Source organism: Haematobia irritans, chromosome 5, assembly GCF_050003625.1.
Source record: "Haematobia irritans isolate KBUSLIRL chromosome 5, ASM5000362v1, whole genome shotgun sequence".
Lineage (NCBI taxonomy): Eukaryota > Metazoa > Arthropoda > Insecta > Diptera > Muscidae > Haematobia > Haematobia irritans.
The window spans coordinates 166,247,813-166,268,417 of NC_134401.1; the positions used below are offsets into that span (position 1 = coordinate 166,247,813).

General features: G+C 33.3%; 2 protein-coding genes across 2 annotated transcripts; both read right to left on the reverse strand.

Moving 5' to 3' along the window:
* Positions 1-2,276: 2,276 nt before the first annotated feature.
* On the reverse strand, positions 2,277-10,101 carry LOC142239386 (uncharacterized). The gene is made up of 2 exons (XM_075311169.1): positions 9,800-10,101; positions 2,277-3,606 (listed from the first exon to the last, which is right to left on the reverse strand). The coding sequence occupies exon 2, from the start codon at positions 3,591-3,593 to the stop codon at positions 2,613-2,615; it is 981 nt and encodes a 326-aa protein (XP_075167284.1). The 5' UTR covers positions 3,594-3,606; positions 9,800-10,101; the 3' UTR covers positions 2,277-2,612.
* Positions 3,672-8,909, reverse strand: LOC142240159 (uncharacterized). Its single transcript, XM_075311864.1, has one exon. It carries the CDS (start codon positions 8,907-8,909, stop codon positions 3,672-3,674), a length of 5,238 nt encoding a protein of 1,745 aa, XP_075167979.1.
* Positions 10,102-20,605: the final 10,504 nt, after the last annotated feature.

The window sequence follows — 20,605 nt, forward strand, 5'->3', positions numbered from 1 at the left end:
ACATGTTTTCTGTAAACGTAATATGTTTGCGGCAACCATGTTATGTTTGCTGCAAACATAACATGGTTGCTGCAACCATAAATGCAGCAAACATTACATGGTTGCCGCAAACATATTATGTTTCCAGCAAACATTTTACGTGCAAACATATTATAGTTGCAGCAACCATATTATGTCTGCAACAATCATGTTATTTTTGAAACAAACATATTATGGTTGCAGCAACAATTCACTCAAATATCATCTAAAGATGTCAAAAATTAAGTTAGACTGGATATATGAACCATAACGATCAGATGTAGAGCATTAGGAGCCGGAGTGCGATTACACAAACATGTCCAAAACCACTTATTTCCACGAAAAAAAGGTTAACGCCCTTAAAATTTTGCAAAAATACCTTAAATGGCCTTAGGAGCAGTGGATATGTGCTATTTTTTCCTACGAGTCAAACTTTAACTTGCATGGATCGGATGGTAGAAATTTAGTACGAATACTGCAAAGAAAGCATTAATTCAAGAAATACAAATAGTTACGTCAATCATGGTGGAGCCAATGTTAGGGTGTGGGGGTATTTTTCTGGAAAAGATATTGGCCCGATTTATAGAGTCGAGGGTATTATGCTGTCGGAAGTCTACAAAAACATCTTTTTCCATGTGATATTGTCATGGGCATTCCGGGAAATGCCGTCTGTATGGATTTGTCAGCGCGATCATGACCCCCAGCACACGTGTAAAGTGATAAAACAATGGATTTCCGATGACAAATTGCGGGTGCATGACTGATCTGGTCAATTGTCTAATGTAAAAGTAATAAAATAGCCTTTGCAAGTTGTAAAAGTTGTAAAACGAAAAATTGGTATTAACTTTTTGCAAAAGGCTTACGCAATACCATAACATGTTTGCTTCAAACATAATATGATTGCTGCAACCATAACATGTTTGCGGCAAACATAATATGGCAAAAATAACATGTTTGCTGCAAACATAATATGTTTGGTACATAACATATTATGGTTGCAGCAAACATGTTATGATTGTTGCAAACATAATATGTTTGGCACCAAAAATAACATGCTTGCTGCAAACATAATATGTTTCCTGTAACCATAACAGGTTTGCAGCAAACATGTTATGGTCGCAGCAAACACGTTATTTGTGACATATTATGTTTGCAGCAAACATGTTATTTTTGCGGCAACAATAATATGTTTGCAGCAAACATGTTAGGTTGCAGCAAACATAATATGTTTGGCACCAAAAATAACATTTTTGCTGCAAGCATATGTTTCTTGTAACCATAATATGTTTGTTGCACACATATTATGGTTGCCGCAAACATATTATGGTTGCAGCAAACATATTATGATTGCTGCAACCATACTATTTTTGACCCCCAAAAATAGCATGTTTTCTGCAACAATAATATGTTTGCGGCAACCATAATATGTTTTGCAGCAAACATGTTATTTTTGGTGTCAAACATGTTATGTTTTCTGCAACCATAATATGTTTTCTGCAAACATAATATGTTTTCTGCAAACATAATATGTTTTCTGCAAACATAATATGTTTGTTGCAAACATAATATGTTTGTTGCAAACATAATATGTTTTTTAAAACCATAACATGTTTGCCGTAAACATAATATGTCAAAAATAACATGATTGCTGCATACATAATATGTCAAAAATAACATGTTTGCTGCAAACATAATATGTTTGGCGCATAACATGTCATGGTCACAGCAACCATATTATGGTTACAGGAAACATGTTATTTGTGACATATTATGTTTGCAGCAAACATGTTATGGTTGCAGCAAATATATTTTGCTTGCAGCAAACATGTTATTTTTGGTGCCAAACATATTATGTTTGCAACAATCATAACATGTTTGCTGCAACCATAATAAGCATAATATGTTTCTTGTAACCATAATATGTTTGTTGCACACATATTATGGTTGCACACATATTATGGTTGCCGCAAACATATTATGATTGCAGCAAACATATTATGATTGCTGCAACCATACTATTTTTGACCCAAAAATATCATGTTTGCTGCAACTATAATATGTTTGCTTCAACCATAATATGTTATGCAGCAAACATGTTATTTTTGGTGCCAAACATGTTATTTTTGGTATCAAACATATTTGGTGTCAAACATATTATGATTGCAGCAAACATATTATGTGAAGAATTCTGGTATCTGGTTCGCAGAATTCAGGGGGTTAAAAATTGAGTTCCCAAAGAAATAAAAAAGGTTATAATATTTCCTTTGATGAACAATTGAAAGCTTCTTGCTTTATTGACTGCTCACTTAGAACTGACTTAACAATGGTGACTTCAAACTAAATACGCTCCTAGCGTTATTTACTTATGTTACTACTACATAAAAAAAAAATATTATATATATTTTATAAATAAAAGTAATGAAATGAGGTACATAAGATAAATGATATGAAAGTAAAATATAAAAGGTTTGAATTCATGTTGAATACAAAGGTAATATAAAACAAAATGAAATCATAAGAATTCAAATAACAAATGAAGTCTAATTGTTGAACAGTGGGTTCAACATACTCCCGGGCTAAGTGTGGAGTTTCACTTAATTACAGAATGGGCCATCTTCTCGCCGCTCAAGAGGAGCCAATGATTTTAAAAATGGGATGTTGCTTCTCGCTGTGGATCCACTCAAGACCAGACCGAACACTGTGTTTTGGATGGATATACATGGGTTCTTTTCGCATTTTGAAGACTCTCCTAGTACGATGTAGTCTTCCAAATCATGACCAAAAACACCGTCAATGTGGCTATAGTCGAATGGATTTGGATGAGCCATTTGACGATGTGGAAAGTAGCTCGCGAAGGATCGTTTCACAGCAGGAGGTGTATAAAATGGGATTCTATTCACTATGACGAATCGGTGTCGATGTTGCTCATAAGGAAGTATAATGTTGAATAAGCCATAATTTATATCTAATCTTGTCGAACATACATGGCCAAATTCTTTGATGCTTTCGAATACCAACATAGATTTTGGTACTCTTGGTTCGAAGAGAAAAGTCAAGGACTTTTGAATACCTCCTTCTAAGACATCACACTCAATTACTGGAGCTATCATTGTAGACTTGTTGTCATCTGTGGGGGACCAGTTGTATGGTAAGCAACCTTTGTATGTTGTCATCTGTTTATAGAAAGGCATGGAGTCAAATGGTAGGCTAGATAATTCATCTGCAGTAATGGTGAAAAAGTTGGTCTCGTTGCCAGAGCATGGGGTTGTTGCGGTGAATTGATCTGTTTCTTCATTATCTGACGACCAGAGGATAGTGGTTTCGAAACTTGGTACAGCCTCAAAATTGTCGACGTGTATCATCGTATGGTGTTTGGCGTCACACATTTGACATCGATTTTCTGATGGACAATTTGATCTGGTGTGTCCACTTCCAAAACAGTTTATGCATATATCCTTTCCAGCTAAGACCTTTCGACGTTCGGGAACAGACATATTGCGAAACCGGACGCAATATTTTAATGGTTGGTTTCGACCACAGAGAAAACATCTCGGTTTTTTTACTAGCTGAGCCATGGTGACTGAGAATCTGAAATGGAAAGAGAGAAAGAAAACAAAATATATACAATGAGAAACTTGCATCTTTTGATTTGATCATTGGGATTTTGGTTTTAATAATATGTCTTTTGGCAATTGTGAAAAGGAGGGATTTTCTGATGTCGGGAGAAGACATATCTTCACGACAGGTCGCACGATTACGCCATTTTTAGTTTTGATCTCTGCTACTCTTACGTTATTATCTTTACCATAGAATGTTTTCAAAATTCGGCCAAGACACCATTCCGTTGGTGGCAATGAATCTTCTTTCACGATGACAATATCTCCTTCTTTGATGTTATTCTTGCTCGTCTTCCATTTATAACGTCTTTGTAATTCTACTACATATTCAGATTTCCATCTTTGACTAAACATGTGAAAAATCGCTTTTAATCGCTGCCATCGATTAATATATGAGAGAGATTTTAATGGAGGTATGACTGGAGACTCTGGGGGAGCTGTAAGGGAAGCTCCACGCAAAAAATGACCGGGTGTCAATGGTAGAAGTTCACTTGGGTCTTCTGAAATCGGACATAGTGGCCTTGAGTTTAGAACTGCTTCAACTCGAACCAATAAAGTTGTAAACTCTTCAAATGTAAAGTTCCAATTAGTTGTTACCTTTTTTAAGTGGGTCTTCATAGATTTGACGGCAGCCTCCCATAGGCCGCCCATATGAGGAGCATATGGCGGTATAAAAGACCATGTAAAGCCTTGTGGACTATATATTTTTCCCAAATTATTTCCCACATCTTTGAGAAATAAATTGTGCTCTTCTAGAAGTTTTCGATTAGCGCCTATGAAATTTCTCCCATTGTCGGAGAATAGTGTTTTTGGTAGCCCTCGACGACCAACAAATCGGCTAAATGTGGCCAGGAAGGCATCAGCTGACAGATCTGAGCAACACTCCAAGTGGACGGATCTCGTAGTAAAACACACAAAAACCGCTGCATAACTTTTTAACACTTTAGCATTTTTGAGAAACGACGATTTGATGCTGAATGGGCCAGCAAAATCAACTCCAGTATAGGTGAAAGGAGGAGAGAAATTAACTCTTTCTTGAGGTAAAGATGCCATGAGTTGATTGTGGAATTTGTGTTTATAAATCGTACATTTTCGGCAATTACGAATTGTTTTTCTGATTGCATTTCGAAGGCGAGGAATATAAAAACCTTGTCTTATGTATCGTAGCATAACTCCATGTTCTGCATGCAAGAGTATTTCGTGTGCATAATTTACAAAAAGCGTTGATAGATGAGATTTATCAGGTATGAGAACCGGATGCCGCTCTTCAAAACTAAATCCAGAATTATTTAGTCTTCCACCAACTCGTATTAATCCGTCTTTGTCCAAGAATGGGGCTAGAGTTAAAATAGTACTTTTCTTATTGACAGGCAGTTTTGATTCAAGTTTCTTGTACTCCTGAGCGTAATGAGACTTCTGTGCCATAATTATTAATCGATGTTTTGCAAAAGTTATTTCATCTGTAGATAATGCTTCACCCTCTTGGTGAAGTTTATGTCGGCATTTGTTGATAAACCGATATATTTGACACAAAACTCGAATAGCTTTGTTAAATGATGAAAAACGATTTATGAAATCTTCATTTTGAATTTCAAGATGAAAATTTGACGTCTTTTTGGTTTCGATTTCTGTTGGATCAAAAGTTCTTGGCTTGGGCCAATTTTCTTGTAGAGTTTGAAGCCACGGAGGCCCATGCCACCATAGTTTATGTTGCTTAAGCTCTTGTGGAGTACATCCTCGGGTACCTACATCAGCTGGATTGTCTTCAGTACATATATGTTTCCAACAAGTGATATCCGAGATTTGACTGAGTTTTGTAATTCTGTTAGCCACAAATGTCTTTAGGGACTGTGGGGATTTTTGCAGCCAACCTAAGACAATAGAAGAATCAGTCCAAAAGTATTTTTCATAATCATATTTCACCGTGATTGTTTTCATTAATTTCGCCATCAACACAGCACCGCATAATTCGAGTTTCGGAACTGTTATATTCTTTAGAGGGGCCACTTTTGTTTTGGCTATGAGCAGGTTGCTGGAAATAGTGCCACTGAGATCTTGAACACGAATATAAATTGCACCGCAGTAAGCCTTCTCCGAGGCGTCGCAAAATCCATGCATTTGGATATGCTTTCTTGGAGAAAATCCAATCCACCTCGGTATTCGCAACCTCGAAACAAATGACAAATTTTCAACAAATTTATTCCAAGTTACTAACAAATGTAAAGGTACAGGCTCATTCCAGTCAATTTTTTCCTGCCATAAACTTTGCATCAATATTTTGGCTGTGACAATTATTGGTCCCAGCCAACCCAGAGGGTCATATATTCTCGCAATAACCGATAATATTATTCTTTTCGTAGCTACGGGATTTTTTTCTATGGACTCAACATTATAAAAGAATTCATCTTCCTTGGCATTCCAGCGGATGCCCAAAGTTTTAGTCGTGCTGGACTCATCAAATTTTAAAAAATCTTCATCAAGAAGATCTTCCCGGGCCAAATGTTGCAAAAGAAAATCGTTATTGGATGTCATCTTTTTTAAAGGAAAAGAGGCAGATTTGAGTATCTGCATTAGTTGTAATTGTTTTAGTTTTGCTTCTTCGATGTCATGTCCACCTGACAATACATCATCAACATAAGTTTCGTTCCGAAGCACTTGTGAACCAAACTCATATTTCGGCCTGTAGTCCTCGCTGAGTTGAATCAATGTCCTTATCGCCAAAAAGGGGGCGCAATTGATTCCAAAAGTCACAGTTTTTAGTTGATATGTTTTAACATGATCATCAGAATTAGGTCGAAATAAAATTGATTGGTATTTTCTATCTTCTGGGTGAAGCCAAATTTGGCGATACATCTTCTCGATGTCGCCTGTGAATACATATTTATAAAATCGCCATCCTAAAATTATTTGGGTCAAATCGGCTAAAAGTGTTGGCCCTTGAAGTAATACATTATTCAATGAATAGCCACTAGACGTTTTCTTTGATCCATTAAACACAACCCGAACTTTTGTGGATTTCCTGTCCGGTTTAACAACCGCGTGATGGGGCAAGAAAAAAGAAAACTGTTTCTCATCAGGTAGTTCATTGTACTTTACTAAATCCATATGCTCTAAATCAATATATTCTTGAAGAACTTTATCGTATTCAGTCTTCAAATCTGAATTTTTCGCAAGGTTTTTCTCCATTCTGAAATATTGAGCCAATGCACTCTTTTTTGAGGCACCTAAATATATTTCATGAGGAAATTCAGGCTTAAAGGGAAGGCGCACTACGTATCTTCCACTTTCATCTCGAAATGTAGTTTTCCGGTAGTATTCCTCGCAGTATGCATCGTGATCATTAACGGGTGGACGAACATCAACCTCCTCAATTTCCCAAAACTTCTTCAAAATATCATGTAGATTTTCGTGATCGGAATCTACAACTGATAATGAAAATGAATTTATTTCAGAAACAGGCATAGGACCTGACAAATACCATCCAAATTTGGATTCTCTGACTTCTAATCCTTGGGCTGAATCAAGATGAATGCCTTTCATATTAATTTGTGGTAAGTAATCACTTCCGATGATCATATCTATAGGCGATGGTTTGTAGAAAAATGGATCCGCAAGATCGAAATTTGATAAATACTCTAGGTGTCCAATGTTTACTCTCTTTGCGGGGAGAAAACTAGCTAATTTTGGAACAACAATAGCATTTATTTTCATGGAGAATTTTGTATTTCTAGATTGAATTTCAACGCAACAGGTTCCGTTCGAATTTCCAACTATAGTTCCTCCCAATCCTGATATCTGACTGATATGACGAAGTACTGGCAGTTGCAGTTGTTGTTGTAATCGTTTTGAGATGAAACTTCTTTCCGAACCTCCATCTAAGAGAGCTCGGACCAAAAAAATTTCCCCAGCATGAACCAATTTTATTACAGCTGTGGGTAAAACAGTTGTGCCATTATTTTGGGCGAAATGAACTTGTATAGAATCATTACGATTATTATTCCTTTCTCTTATTGAATTTGATGTACTTGGAGTATCTAATTGTCCATTTTCAGCTTCTTCGCTATCAATTCGTTGGTTTGTCACATTACTCTGATTTGTATCCAAATGAAGCATAGTGTGATGCTTTTTCTGGCATTTGTTACATAACGAGTTGCTCGAACATTTAGACTTAAAATGATTCGACGATAAACAATTGGCACAATATTTATTCGCATAAACATATTTTAGTCTCTCTTGTGGAGTTAGTGCTTTGAAATATTTACAATGACGAAGACCATGATTTCGTTTACATTTCTTGCAAATATTGGTATTTCCTCTCTCTGAATACGCATAAAATGTTTGTGTTTTGTTCTGATTGTCTTTGTGACTTGGCTTTTTCAAATCATTAATGGTTTCCAAGATTTCTATCCTTTTTGATAAAAAGGAATCTAATTGTGACCATGATGGCAATTCCCTATGGTCAACTAATGAGTCTTCCCAAGCTCTAATTGTCTCGTCAGGCAATTTTGTAGAGCATAAATGTATTAAAATAGGATCCCAATCATCAGTTTTCACCTTGAATGATTTTAATATGGATACGCTATCATTAATACAACTTTGAATTTGTCTTATGGATTTTGGGGTTTCACAATTTGCGACTGGAGCGCCAAACAATTTCTTCATTTGTTGATGGACGAGGATTCGAGTATTCTCGTATCTATTTTTTAATGCTTCCCATGCTAAATTGAAATTTGAATCAACAAGATCAAATTTTTGTACTATTTGCAAGGCTTCACCTCTTGTCTTGCAACGTAAGTGGTATAATTTTTGAGCTTGAGATAAGCCAGGATGATTTATAAACACTGCTTGGAAAATATCCCTGAACGCAGGCCACTTCGAGTATCCTCCCTCAAATGGCTGTGTATCACAGGGTGGAAGTTTCAAGTTCGAAACATTTTGATAAGTCATGGAGACATCAGCTCGTGTACTTTCATGTACTTTAGGCTGCAATCTGTTTTGCAAAGCCTCTATTATTTTAACTTTACAATCTTGATACTTTTCCGATGCGGCATCAAATTTTTCCACATTTTCTTTGTCTTCAAGATTTTCATCTGACTCTCCCGAAGTCATTAAATTCTCGAAACTTTCCACCAAATTACTCCATCTACGTTCCAACTCATTATGTTTCACTTCAAAAATCGCAGGACTGTCAATATTTTCAAATTCTTCAGCGAATTTCTTGCAGAAAGAAACTAATTGTTTCTGATCAAAATTAAATTTACGTGACGACGACATTTTTGCCTTTCTCTTTGTCATTCCGTGGACAAATTATATTCAAATAAATGTTCGTGTTCGTTGTTCTTTATAAAGATTTTATTATAGTGAGAAAAAATTCAGTTAAAATATCCGAAGAAGAATATTCGATAATTTTTACGATTTTCCAAAATTTAAACACACGAAATATGTTTACTTCGTGGAGAAATTCCAGAATCCCACTAGGATACAATAATTTGAAAACAATGGCAATACCTTTTGTAATACGAAATTTTCATAGAATGTTCTTTTGTGTTTCGTTTCTCCTCTCGAGAAATTGTAAACCGTTATGTTCAAACACACACATGAATATTTGTTAAAGTTCTTTACAAATTCTTCTTCTTGATTATGACCTTGGAACAATGTCAAACGAGTTTAGTCTTTATTGAAAATAAACCGTTATAAAGCAAATTTATCATAGAACTGGAGAATTTTATTTCTTTTTTGTTTTCCTGAAGAAATTGTTGCAAAAAATATATATATTTTTTTTTTTTGTGTTTGGAATCTTTTTATTTTAAGTCGAAGAAAATTTTATTTTTTCACGGCGCGATCGTTTTATTACTGAATGCATTGTTATTCATTTTTTTCCGATTTTATTAAAAATCCACTTTTATCCATTTAATTTCATTCACTTTCTTCGAACTTCATTAAAATATTAATTCCCACAAGGAAAAAATGTTATCCGTCAATCAGTTGTTTTTCACATCAATGTGGCATCTCTACTCATGTTGACCTAGGTCGTAACGTTGTTGTTTTTGTTTTCTACCGGCATTGAATTTGATTTTAACAGTTATGATTGTATGTATTTCGCGAAAAAATTATTTGCCAAAAACCAAATATATGTAAAATATATTTCCAATTAAAACACTCACCCTTTTAATTCCTTGTGTTTTACGTACTCTTGATTAATTATTGTTGAGTATTTAGTTGTCTGGGGGACTTATTTGCACCAACAAATTAGATTTTTAATTTCTTTATTTCGGCCGGTTTTCCACAATTTTGTCAATGTCTCTCAACACCAATCACTAAAACACCACTCTTATTTTGTCCTTGTGTATTTTATTAATTGTTTTCACTTGTTTTTCACTGTTTAATTTTAATATTTATTTCCAATAATTTTTTTCGCTTTATTCCCGCTCGATACTGTTCACCTTTTTCCTTTTGATTTCGTTTATGTCAGTGATGGCACTTTTGTTTTTTGTTTTATATCAGTGATGACACATTTATGTACTGTGCCGGCAAGTCATATTAGTGATGGAAAATAATAGTTTGGTTGGTAAGAACATCGTTTCGAGAGTATTCGAAGATTAGATAAATCATTTCAAATTGATTTTAATATTCCGATTGTTTTACGAAGATTTTTGTATTCTTTAGCAAGTCTTAGGGTCTTTATGCAATTTTTGATTTTTCGCGATGAATTTTATTTCATTTTAATTTACCAAATGATCAAATGTATAATGCAAATTTCCATTGTACATACCTGTCATCTCCACTCTGACCATACCTTTTAGAACTTCTTTGTACTTTCCTTTCTACTTTGGTTTTCATTCGTCCTCTCTTGGTGATGGCTACTGTGGAATCTTCTTTATTGTTGTTGTTTTTTGAACAAGCAAATGATGAACTTCTTCTTTTGAAGTTTTCCAATGTTTTGTTGTTGGTGATGTCTATAAAAACGGCGATCAGCAACACATAAGTCACATACAAGCAAGTGATGAACTTCTCCTATTGAAGTTTTCTAACGTGTTGTCGTTTACGTCTATAAAAACGTTGACTTTTGAAAGGACAGTTGACGATCTGGAAACGTCCACTGATTCCATCTATTCTTAGACTCCGCTAAGAACGTTCGAAGGACCATGAAGAATTCTGGTATCTGGTTCGCAGAATTCAGGGGGTTAAAAATTGAGTTCCCAAAGAAATAAAAAAGGTTATAATATTTCCTTTGATGAACAATTGAAAGCTTCTTGCTTTATTGACTGCTCACTTAGAACTGACTTAACAATGGTGACTTCAAACTAAATACGCTCCTAGCGTTATTTACTTATGTTACTACTACATAAAAAAAAAATATTATATATATTTTATAAATAAAAGTAATGAAATGAGGTACATAAGATAAATGATATGAAAGTAAAATATAAAAGGTTTGAATTCATGTTGAATACAAAGGTAATATAAAACAAAATGAAATCATAAGAATTCAAATAACAAATGAAGTCTAATTGTTGAACAGTGGGTTCAACATTATGGTTGCAGCAAACATATTATGATTGCTGCAACCATACTATTTTTGACCCAAAAATAGCATGTTTTCTGCAACTATAATATGTTTGCTGCAACTATAATACGTTTGCGGCAACCATAATATGTTATGCAGCAAACATGTTATTTTTGGTGCCAAACATGTAATTTTTGGTGTCAAACATATTATGTTTGCTGCAAACATAATATGTTTGGTGCATAACATATTATGGTTGCAAACATAATATGTTTCCTGTAACCATAATATGTTTGCAGCAAACATGTCATGGTCACAGCAAACATATTATGGTTACAGGAAACATGTTATTTGTGACATATTATGTTTGCAGCAAATATATTATGTTTGCAGCAAATATATTATGTTTGCTGCAAACATAATACGTTTGGTTCATAACATATTATGGTTGCAGCAAACATGTTATGGTTGTTGCAAACATAATATGTTTGGCACCAAAAATAACATGCTTGTTGCAAACATAATATGTTTCCTGTAACCATAATATGTTTGCAGCAAACATGTCATTGTCACAGCAAACATATTATGGTTAAAGGAAACATGTTATTTGTGACATATTATGTTTGTAGCAAATATATTATGCTTGCAGCAAATATATTATGCTTGCAGCAAACATGTTATTTTTGGTGCCAAACATATTATGTTTGCAACAATCATAACATGTTTGCTGCAACCATAATATGTTTGCAGCAAACATGTTATGGTTGCAGCAAACATAATCTGTTTGCTGCAAGCATAATATGTTTCTTGTGACCATAATATGTTTGTTGCACACATATTATGGTTGCCGCAAACATATTATGGTTGACTGTCATCCACAATCGAATTACTTGGGTTGCGGTAACACTTGCCGATGGTAAGGTATCTTAAAACTTCCTAACACTGTAATATATACCACATAGTCCATACGTGGTATATATTAAACTAAAAAAGGCCGATATAATTATACGATAATACGTATATAATTAAGTTTAAAGTTTCTATAGAAATAAACTTTTGACAACATTTTCTATAGAAGTAAAATTTGGAAAAATTTTTCTATAGAAATAAAATTTGGAAAAATTTTCCATAGAAATTAAATTTTGACAAAATTTTCTATAGAAATAAAATTTGACAATGTTTTCTATAAAAATCAAATTTTGGTAGATTATTTTTGGCTCGAGTAGCAACCACGAATATGAACCGATATGGATCAATTTTTGTGTGTTTGGGGTTCGGCTATATATAACTATATATAGGCAATCTATTTGAACTTGAACCATAGAATATCGTTGACCATTTAATCCTAACCAATGGCAAGAAGTTACGCAGAAGTAGTCAAACGGCATGGCTATAGTATAAACTATTAACATTTATCGTTAAAAGTTACAAAAACATTCATTATTTTTAAATATATGTGACACTTAATATTAGTTGCAAATGTTTTCAACAGGCAAAAACTCTCATTTTTTTAAATTAGGTTGCAGCAAACATATTATGATTGTTGCAAACATAATATGTTTGGCACCACAAATAACATGTTTGCTGCAAACATAATATGTTTCTTGTAACCATAATATGTTTGCTGCACACATATTATGGCTGCCGCAAACATATTACGGTTGCAGCAAACATATTATGATTGCTGCAACCTTAATATTGTTGACCTAAAATTAGCATGTTTTCTGCAACTATAATTTGTTAGCTGCAACTATAATATGTTTGCGGCAACCATAATATACTATGCTGCAACCATAACATGTTTGCTTCAATCATAATATGAATGCTGCAACCATAACATGTTTGCTGCTAACATAATATGTTTGTTGCAACCATAACATGTTTGCTGCAAACATAATATGTAAAACTAACATGTTTGCTGCAAACATAATATGTTTGGTACATAACATATTATGGTTGCAGCAAACATGTTATGATTGTTGCAAACATAATGTCAAAAATAAAATGTTTGCTGCATACATAATATGTCAAAAATAACATGTTTGCTGCAAATATGTTTGGTGCATAACATATTATGGTTGCAGCAAACATGTTATGGTTGTTGCAAACATAATATGTTTCGCGCCAAAAATAACATGCTTGTTGCAAACATAATATGTTTCCTGTAACCATAATATGTTTGCAGCACACATGTCGTGGTCACAGCAAACATATTATGGTTACAGGAAACATGTTATTTGTGACATATTATGTTTGCAGCAAACATGTTATGGTTGCAGCAAACATATTATGCTTCCAGCAAACTTATTATTTTTGGTGCCAAACATATTATGTTTGCAACAATCATAACATGTTTGCTGCAACCATAATATGATTGCAGCAAACATGTTATGGTTGCAGCAAACATAATATGTTTGACACCAAAAATAACATGTTTGCTGCAAGCATAATATGTTTCTTGTAACCATAATATGTTTGTTGCACACATATTATGGTTGCCGCAAACATATTATGGTTGACTGTCATCCACAATCGAATTACTTGGGTTGCGGTAAAACTTGCCGATGGTAAGGTATCTTAAAACTTCCTAACACTGTAATATATACCACATAGTCCATACGTGGTATATATTAAACTAAAAAAGGCCGATTAAATACGTATATAATTAAGTTTAAAGTTTCTATAGAAATAAATTTTTGACAACATTTTCTATAGAAGTAAAATTTGGAAAAATTTTTCTATAGAAATAAAATTTGGAAAAAATTTTCTATAGAAATAAAATTTGGAAAAAAATTTCTATAGAAATAAAATTTTGACAAAATTTTCTATAGAAATAAAATTTTGACAAAATTTTCTATAGAAATAAAATTTTGACAAAATTTTCTATAGAAATAAAATTTTGACAAAATTTTCTATAGAAATAAAATTTTGACAAAATTTTCTATAGAAATAAAATTTTGACAATGTTTTCTATAAAAATCAAATTTTGGTAGATTATTTTTGGCTCGAGTGGCAACCACGAATATGAACCGATATGGATCAATTTTTGTGTGTTTGGGGATCGGCTATATATAACTATAGACCGATATGGACCAATTCTGGCATGGATATTAGCGGCCTTATACTAACACCACGTTGCAAATTTCAACCGGAAAGGATGAATTTTGCTCCTCCAAGAGGTTCCGGAAATCAAATCTGGGGGACGGTTTATATGGGGGCTATATATAATTATGGACCGATATGGACCAATTCTTGCGTGTTTGTTAGAGACCATGTTCCAAATTTCAACCGGATCGGATGAATTTTGCTCCTCCAAGAGGCTCCGAAGGACAAATCTGGGAATCGATTTATATGGGGGCTATATATAATTACGGATCGATGTGGACCAATTTTTGCATGTTCATTAGAGAACATATACCAACACCATGTACCAAATTTCAGCCGGATCGGATTACATTTGCTTTTCTTACAGGCTCCGCAAGCCAAATCGGGGGATCGGTTTATAGGGGGCTATACGTAATTATGGACCGATATGGACCAATTTTTGCAGGGTTGTTAGAGACCATATACTAACACCATGTACCTAATTTAAGCCGGATCGGATGAAATTTGATTCTCTTAGATCAATAGCAAGCCAAATTTGGGGGTCCGTTTATATGGGGGCTATACGTAAAAGTGGACCGATATGGCCCATTTGCAATACCATCCGACCTACATCAATAAGAACTACTTGTGCCAAGTTTCAAGTCGGTAGCTTGTTTCGTTCGGAAGTTAGCGTGATTTCAACAAAGGGACGGACGGACGGACGGACATGCTCAGATCGACTCAGAATTTCACCACGACCCAGAATATATAAACTTTATGGGGTCTTAGAGCAATATTTCGATGTGTTACAAACGGAATGACAAAGTTAATATACCCCCATCCTATGGTGGAGAGTATAAAAATTCATTTAGGAAATAATTATCACAGACAGTGAACAATCTTTTTCAGGAAAAGAAAATCACAAACGCATTTTTCAAAGAAAAAAAGCATCACTGATACTTTTTACCGGAAGAAAGTCTCTCATATATTATTACATGAAAAATATCAAAGACAGTTTTTTTCAAGAAAAAGTATCACTGACACATCACAGACATTTTGCAAAATAAATAAATAAAGAATACCACAGACACTTTTTACGGAGAAGGTTATGTTAGGTTAGGTATAGTGGCAGCCCGATGTATCAGGCTCACTTAGACTATTCAGTCCATTATGATATCACAGTGATGAACTTCTCTCTTATCACTGAGTGGTGCCCGATTCCGTGTTAAATTCAATGACAGGGAAACTCGTTTCTATATCCCATTCCCAACGGCGTTCCACATTGCACTGAAACCACTTAGAGAAGCTTTGAAGCACAAAGAAATGTCACCAGCTTCACTGAGGTGGGATAATCCACCGCTGAAAAACCTTTTGGTTTTTGGTCGAAAGTGGGTTTGAACCCACGACCCCGTTTATGCAAGGCGAGCATGCTAACCATTGCACCACAGTGGCTCCTTTTTACGGAGAAAGTCTAACAGAATCTTTTTTTTTCAGGGAAAACTTCCTTCAAAGAATTTATTAAGTAAAAAAGTTCTCACAGATACTTTTTTCAAGAAATCAAAAATATCACAGAACCTTTTTTCAGGAAAAAAAGTATCACCGAAATTTATGTCTTCAGTATGAATAACACATTTTTTCAAGACAAAAATATAACAGAAACTTTTTTCAGGAAGAAAGTTGCACAGACACATTCGAGAAAAATTATAACAAAAACTTTTGTTGAAGAAAGAAGAATCACAGACCATTTTTGGAAAAGAATATCACAGATACTTTTTCATAAAGAAAGTCATTCATATATTTTTATGCAAAATATCACATACAATTTTGTCATGATAAGAGTATCACAGACAGATTTTTTGAGGAAATAGCCATCACAGAGATTTTTTTAGGAAAAGAAAATCACAGACACTTTTTAGGGAAAAATTTTAATGGAGACTTTTTCTCAGAGAATAAGTCTCTCAGACATTTTATTAAATAAAAAAGTTCTCATAGACATTATTTTTCAAGAAATCAAAAATATCACAGAAGCTTTTTTCAGGAAAAAGGTATAAAAGAAATTTATTTCTTCAATATGACTGACACATTTTTTCAAGAAAAAAATATAACAGAATCTTATTTCACGAAGAAAGTCTCTCTTATATTTTTTCATGTAAAAGATATCACAGATATATTCAAGAAAAAAAAATATAACAAAAACTTTTGTGGAGGAAAGAAGTATATTTTAGGAAAAGAGTATCACAGATATTTTTTCAGAGAGTTTTTTTTGGGGAAAGGCTATCATAGAGACTTCTGTTTTAGAAAAGAGTATCACAGAACTTTTTTTTTGGAAGAAATTAATATCACAGACACTTTTTTCAAGGAGAAAGTGTCACAGACCCTTTATTCAGGGAAAAATGTGATGAAACATAGTGTGTGGCATTGAGAGAGCTCTAGGACAAGGGATCTAATTTTTATAGCCGAGCCTATCTGGGATAAAAACACACTGCTGACTATTTGGTGTTCGGCCGAAACTGAGTTTCAATCCACGACTTTTTCAATACAAAGTTTAGGTTCGGTAAAGTGGCAGCCCGATATGTAAGGCTTACTTAGACTTTTCAGTCCATTGTGATACCACAGGTGGTGAACTTTTCTTTTATCAATGAGTGCTGCCCTATTCCTTTCTACAAAAATTGCAAATTTTTTTAAAATATTTGATGTCAAACGTTCCAAACAAGCGTTATAATGCATTAAAAATCATAAAAAAATTAAAAATTATTTAGTTGTCAAAATATCACAAAATTTCTTAATTCACATCCAAAACACCTGATTCGCATCACACCTCAAGAAGTTATGCAAATTTAGTGCAACGGCTGTTGAAATGGTGGACATCCGTCCTATGACAATCCCATGTTAAATTCATCGCTTTTCCGTCAATTTTGCACCACTTCCTGATACAAAAAGAATATTTTCACTACTTTTTTGGCGAAGCTTTTTTTTGCTGCGATACGATATCGCTTCTGCGCAAAGCTGCAAACGGACATTGTTAACATTTTTTTGCATGAGCGGCGGGCATTGCTAATATTGCACCACGGTAGTTCTCATTGGATTGCCCTTAAACAACATAAAACCTAGTGATTGTAATCGGAATTTCAAAATATTTTTTCGACTTTTCCAAAATTTTCAAATATTGATTTCTTTTTTAAATTTAAAAAAGACCACTTTTTTATTCAAAAGTCGACTTTTGACGTCGCGTTCGATGTTTACTAGTTTCTGGCCAACATCAAAAGTCGTGGCGTCTTCGGTTTTCGACTGTTGTGTCGCTAGTTCACCAACAAAATTAAATCAGCCATGAAAGAAAATGTGGGTTTATTTTAGAAATTTTTAACTAAAATAGTTTTCAAACTGCAACATGCTACAAATAAGTTAATACTTTTGTCAAATTGATGAAAATTTGTTCAAAATTATACTTTTTCCGTTACATAAGAAATTTTTTTAGTAGCTCTTTTCCCAAAATACCCATTTTGATCCAATATTCTTGCGACTTGGAGAAACTGATTGAATAGATTTCGAAAAATACCCAGCATCCCAAAATTCTCAATACTGGCAAAATTCCCAAAATTCTCAATACTGGCAACACTATTTCAATCGGTTGGCATCCAATACAAGAGTTTGGATTTACCCGTGGTATCCATCTTTCGGGCATGTGCGATTTACCATCCAAAATTAATAATCGAATTACTGACCATATAACTCATATCAATTTTCTAGAAATAAAATACATGTCTGATCCCGTTGAAAATTCCAAAGTTGCTAAGTGCTTACATTCTCATAAAAGCTAGGAAACCATCATATAACAAATTTTTCACTCATAATAATCGGCTCTCCCATATTTCTCTATACCCTAACCTATACCCATATTCTATATCATAGTTTATGGTTTTATGGCTTGCATATGAAAATGAATTCCGTGAACTATTAAATTAAATTAATAAAACTAAAACATCAAATAAAACTCTTTTTTGTGAAATACAACACCTGTTAACACTTCATAACAAGGGAAGATAGAGTAAACAAACTAATATGAGTGGCAACATCACAAATGCTTATGCCTACAAGCAAACAAACACACAAAACATTTCCATATTTGGTTCTACGAGTAGATATTGTAGAGGAGAGAGTTAACATTTCACAAGAGTGTATAACAGACACACACCTATAAAATATATCATAAATATAAGTTGTTGTTCTAGAGATAGTCATTTCTATGGCTTTTTGTGAGTGTTATCATAGCCTAAAGGGAGGATGTGAACAAAGTTAGTAAAACAATGTGTAACTTCAAATTAAATTACAGTTTTATTGGATTTACTGTGATTAAGGTAAGGTTGGCTAGATTTTAGTAATCACAGTCACATAGTGGAATTCTGGGTAAATTTAAAAATAAGATATAATGGCACATTCCGAACAATTGTTTTGTCTCTTTCCCCTACTCACCAATTTCCCTCTCCAGAGTTTAATGATTCAGAATATGTCACATAAGTGACATATCAAACTAAATGGGCTCTTCAAATTTGTCCTCATTGTAAATGATGAAGAAGATGAAGAAAATTCACTTTGAAATCATTGTCGCTAATACCACTTTTTCTCTCAAAAAGCTAATACTTCACTTTCGACTACTGTGTTTATGCTTGTGTGTATATTAAATTCTCTGATATCCCCTATCCTTTATTCCACCATACTTAACTACTGAAGAAAGTAAAATACTGACTGCTTCCTTACTGTCTCTATGTGGCATAGGATGAGAGACAGTAGTTTTTAAATCATGCTATCAGCCTGAATTCATATGCTAATTATTTCCGATTTTTTTTCGAAAGAGGAAGGGAGGAAATAACTCGCGTTGAGCGTTTTTAATGCGTTAAATTGTTAGCCAGTCATTTCAGTTGGTCTAATTTGTATCATGTGTCGCTCTCTTCTGCTGTGCTGTGTGTTGCACAACGATGTTTACTGAAGGCCTCTTGACAAGGAGGGTTGATGGTTTGTGGTTTCTAAAGCATTTTCTAAGTAGGATAATGGATGACAAATTATGACTGTTTGTGGTATTTATGATTCTTGTGAACAAAAAACCAAAAGCAAAAACATAGCTTTCCAAAAAAGATTACATTGATTAACAGTGTTGAACAATTAGGTAGCATGTTGAATATCTGGGTGATTTGCATAATAAAGATTGAAAATATTTGTAATTTAATATTATTTCCTCAAGATTAGAAAAATGATAAGACATAAGATTGAACAAAAATAAAAAAAAAAGAATTTTGAAATTTATTTAATAGGTATATGAGAAATGAGATTCTCCTAAAAAAGAGAGCAATTGAAATGATATTTGTTATACCGAATGATATTTGTAATACCGAATTCTTTAAGGTCAAATTGTTTATATTGTGCAAAAAACGTAGCACTCATTGATAAGAGATAAGTTCACCATCTATGGAACCACATTGGACTGAAAAGAACTGGATGTCGCTATACCTAACCTAATCTTTGCCAAAGTAAACTTTCGGATAAGACCAAATAAATAATATCTTTGGAAGATTTCTGCATATTCCTGCTATGTTATATGCAAAGTGTTCGTAGTTTTTCAAAGAGGAATCATTCGAGTAAAGTTAGGAATGTAATTCTCGGAATTGTTTTTTCATACCTATAGGAAATACATCAACCAAGGCCTTGTGCACGCCCCAATTCTGTTCAATATGTTTGGAAGGGAAATTTCGCTAAAATTTTATTTCTATAGGAAATTTTGTCAAAACTTTATTTCTATAGAAAATTTTGTCAAAATTTTATTTCTATAGAAAATTTTGTCAAAATTTCATCTCTATAAAAAATTTTGTCAAAATTTTTTTATAGAAAATATTGTTAAAATTTTATTTCTGTAGAAAAATTTGTCAACATTTTATTTCTATAGAAAATTTTGTCAAAATTTTATTCTTATAGACAATTTTGTCAACGTTTTATTTCTATAGAAAATTTTGTCAAAATTTTATTTCTATAGAAAATTTTGGCAAAATTTTATTTTTATAGAAAATTTTGTCAAAATTTTATTTCTTTAGAAGATTTTGTCAAAATTTCTTCTCTATGAAAAATTTTGTCAAAATTTTATTTCTATAGAAAATTTTGTCAAAATTTTATTCTTATAGACAATTTTGTCAACGTTTTATTTCTATAGAAAATTTTGTCAAAATTTTATTTCTATAGAAAATTTTGGCAAAATTTTATTTTTATAGAAAATTTTGTCAAAATTTTATTTCTATAAAAAAATTTTGTCAAAATACTCGCCGGGAATGGGCATTACATCTTTTGATCCAATTTCCAAATTTTTCCAAAAATTAAGTCAAAATTGATTAGAACA

Coding starts and splice junctions, on each gene's coding strand:
- LOC142239386 (XM_075311169.1), bottom strand. CDS start 3,593: ATGGCTCAGCTAGTAAAAAAACCGAGATGTTTTCTCTGTGGTCGAAAC.
- LOC142240159 (XM_075311864.1), bottom strand. CDS start 8,909: ATGTCGTCGTCACGTAAATTTAATTTTGATCAGAAACAATTAGTTTCT.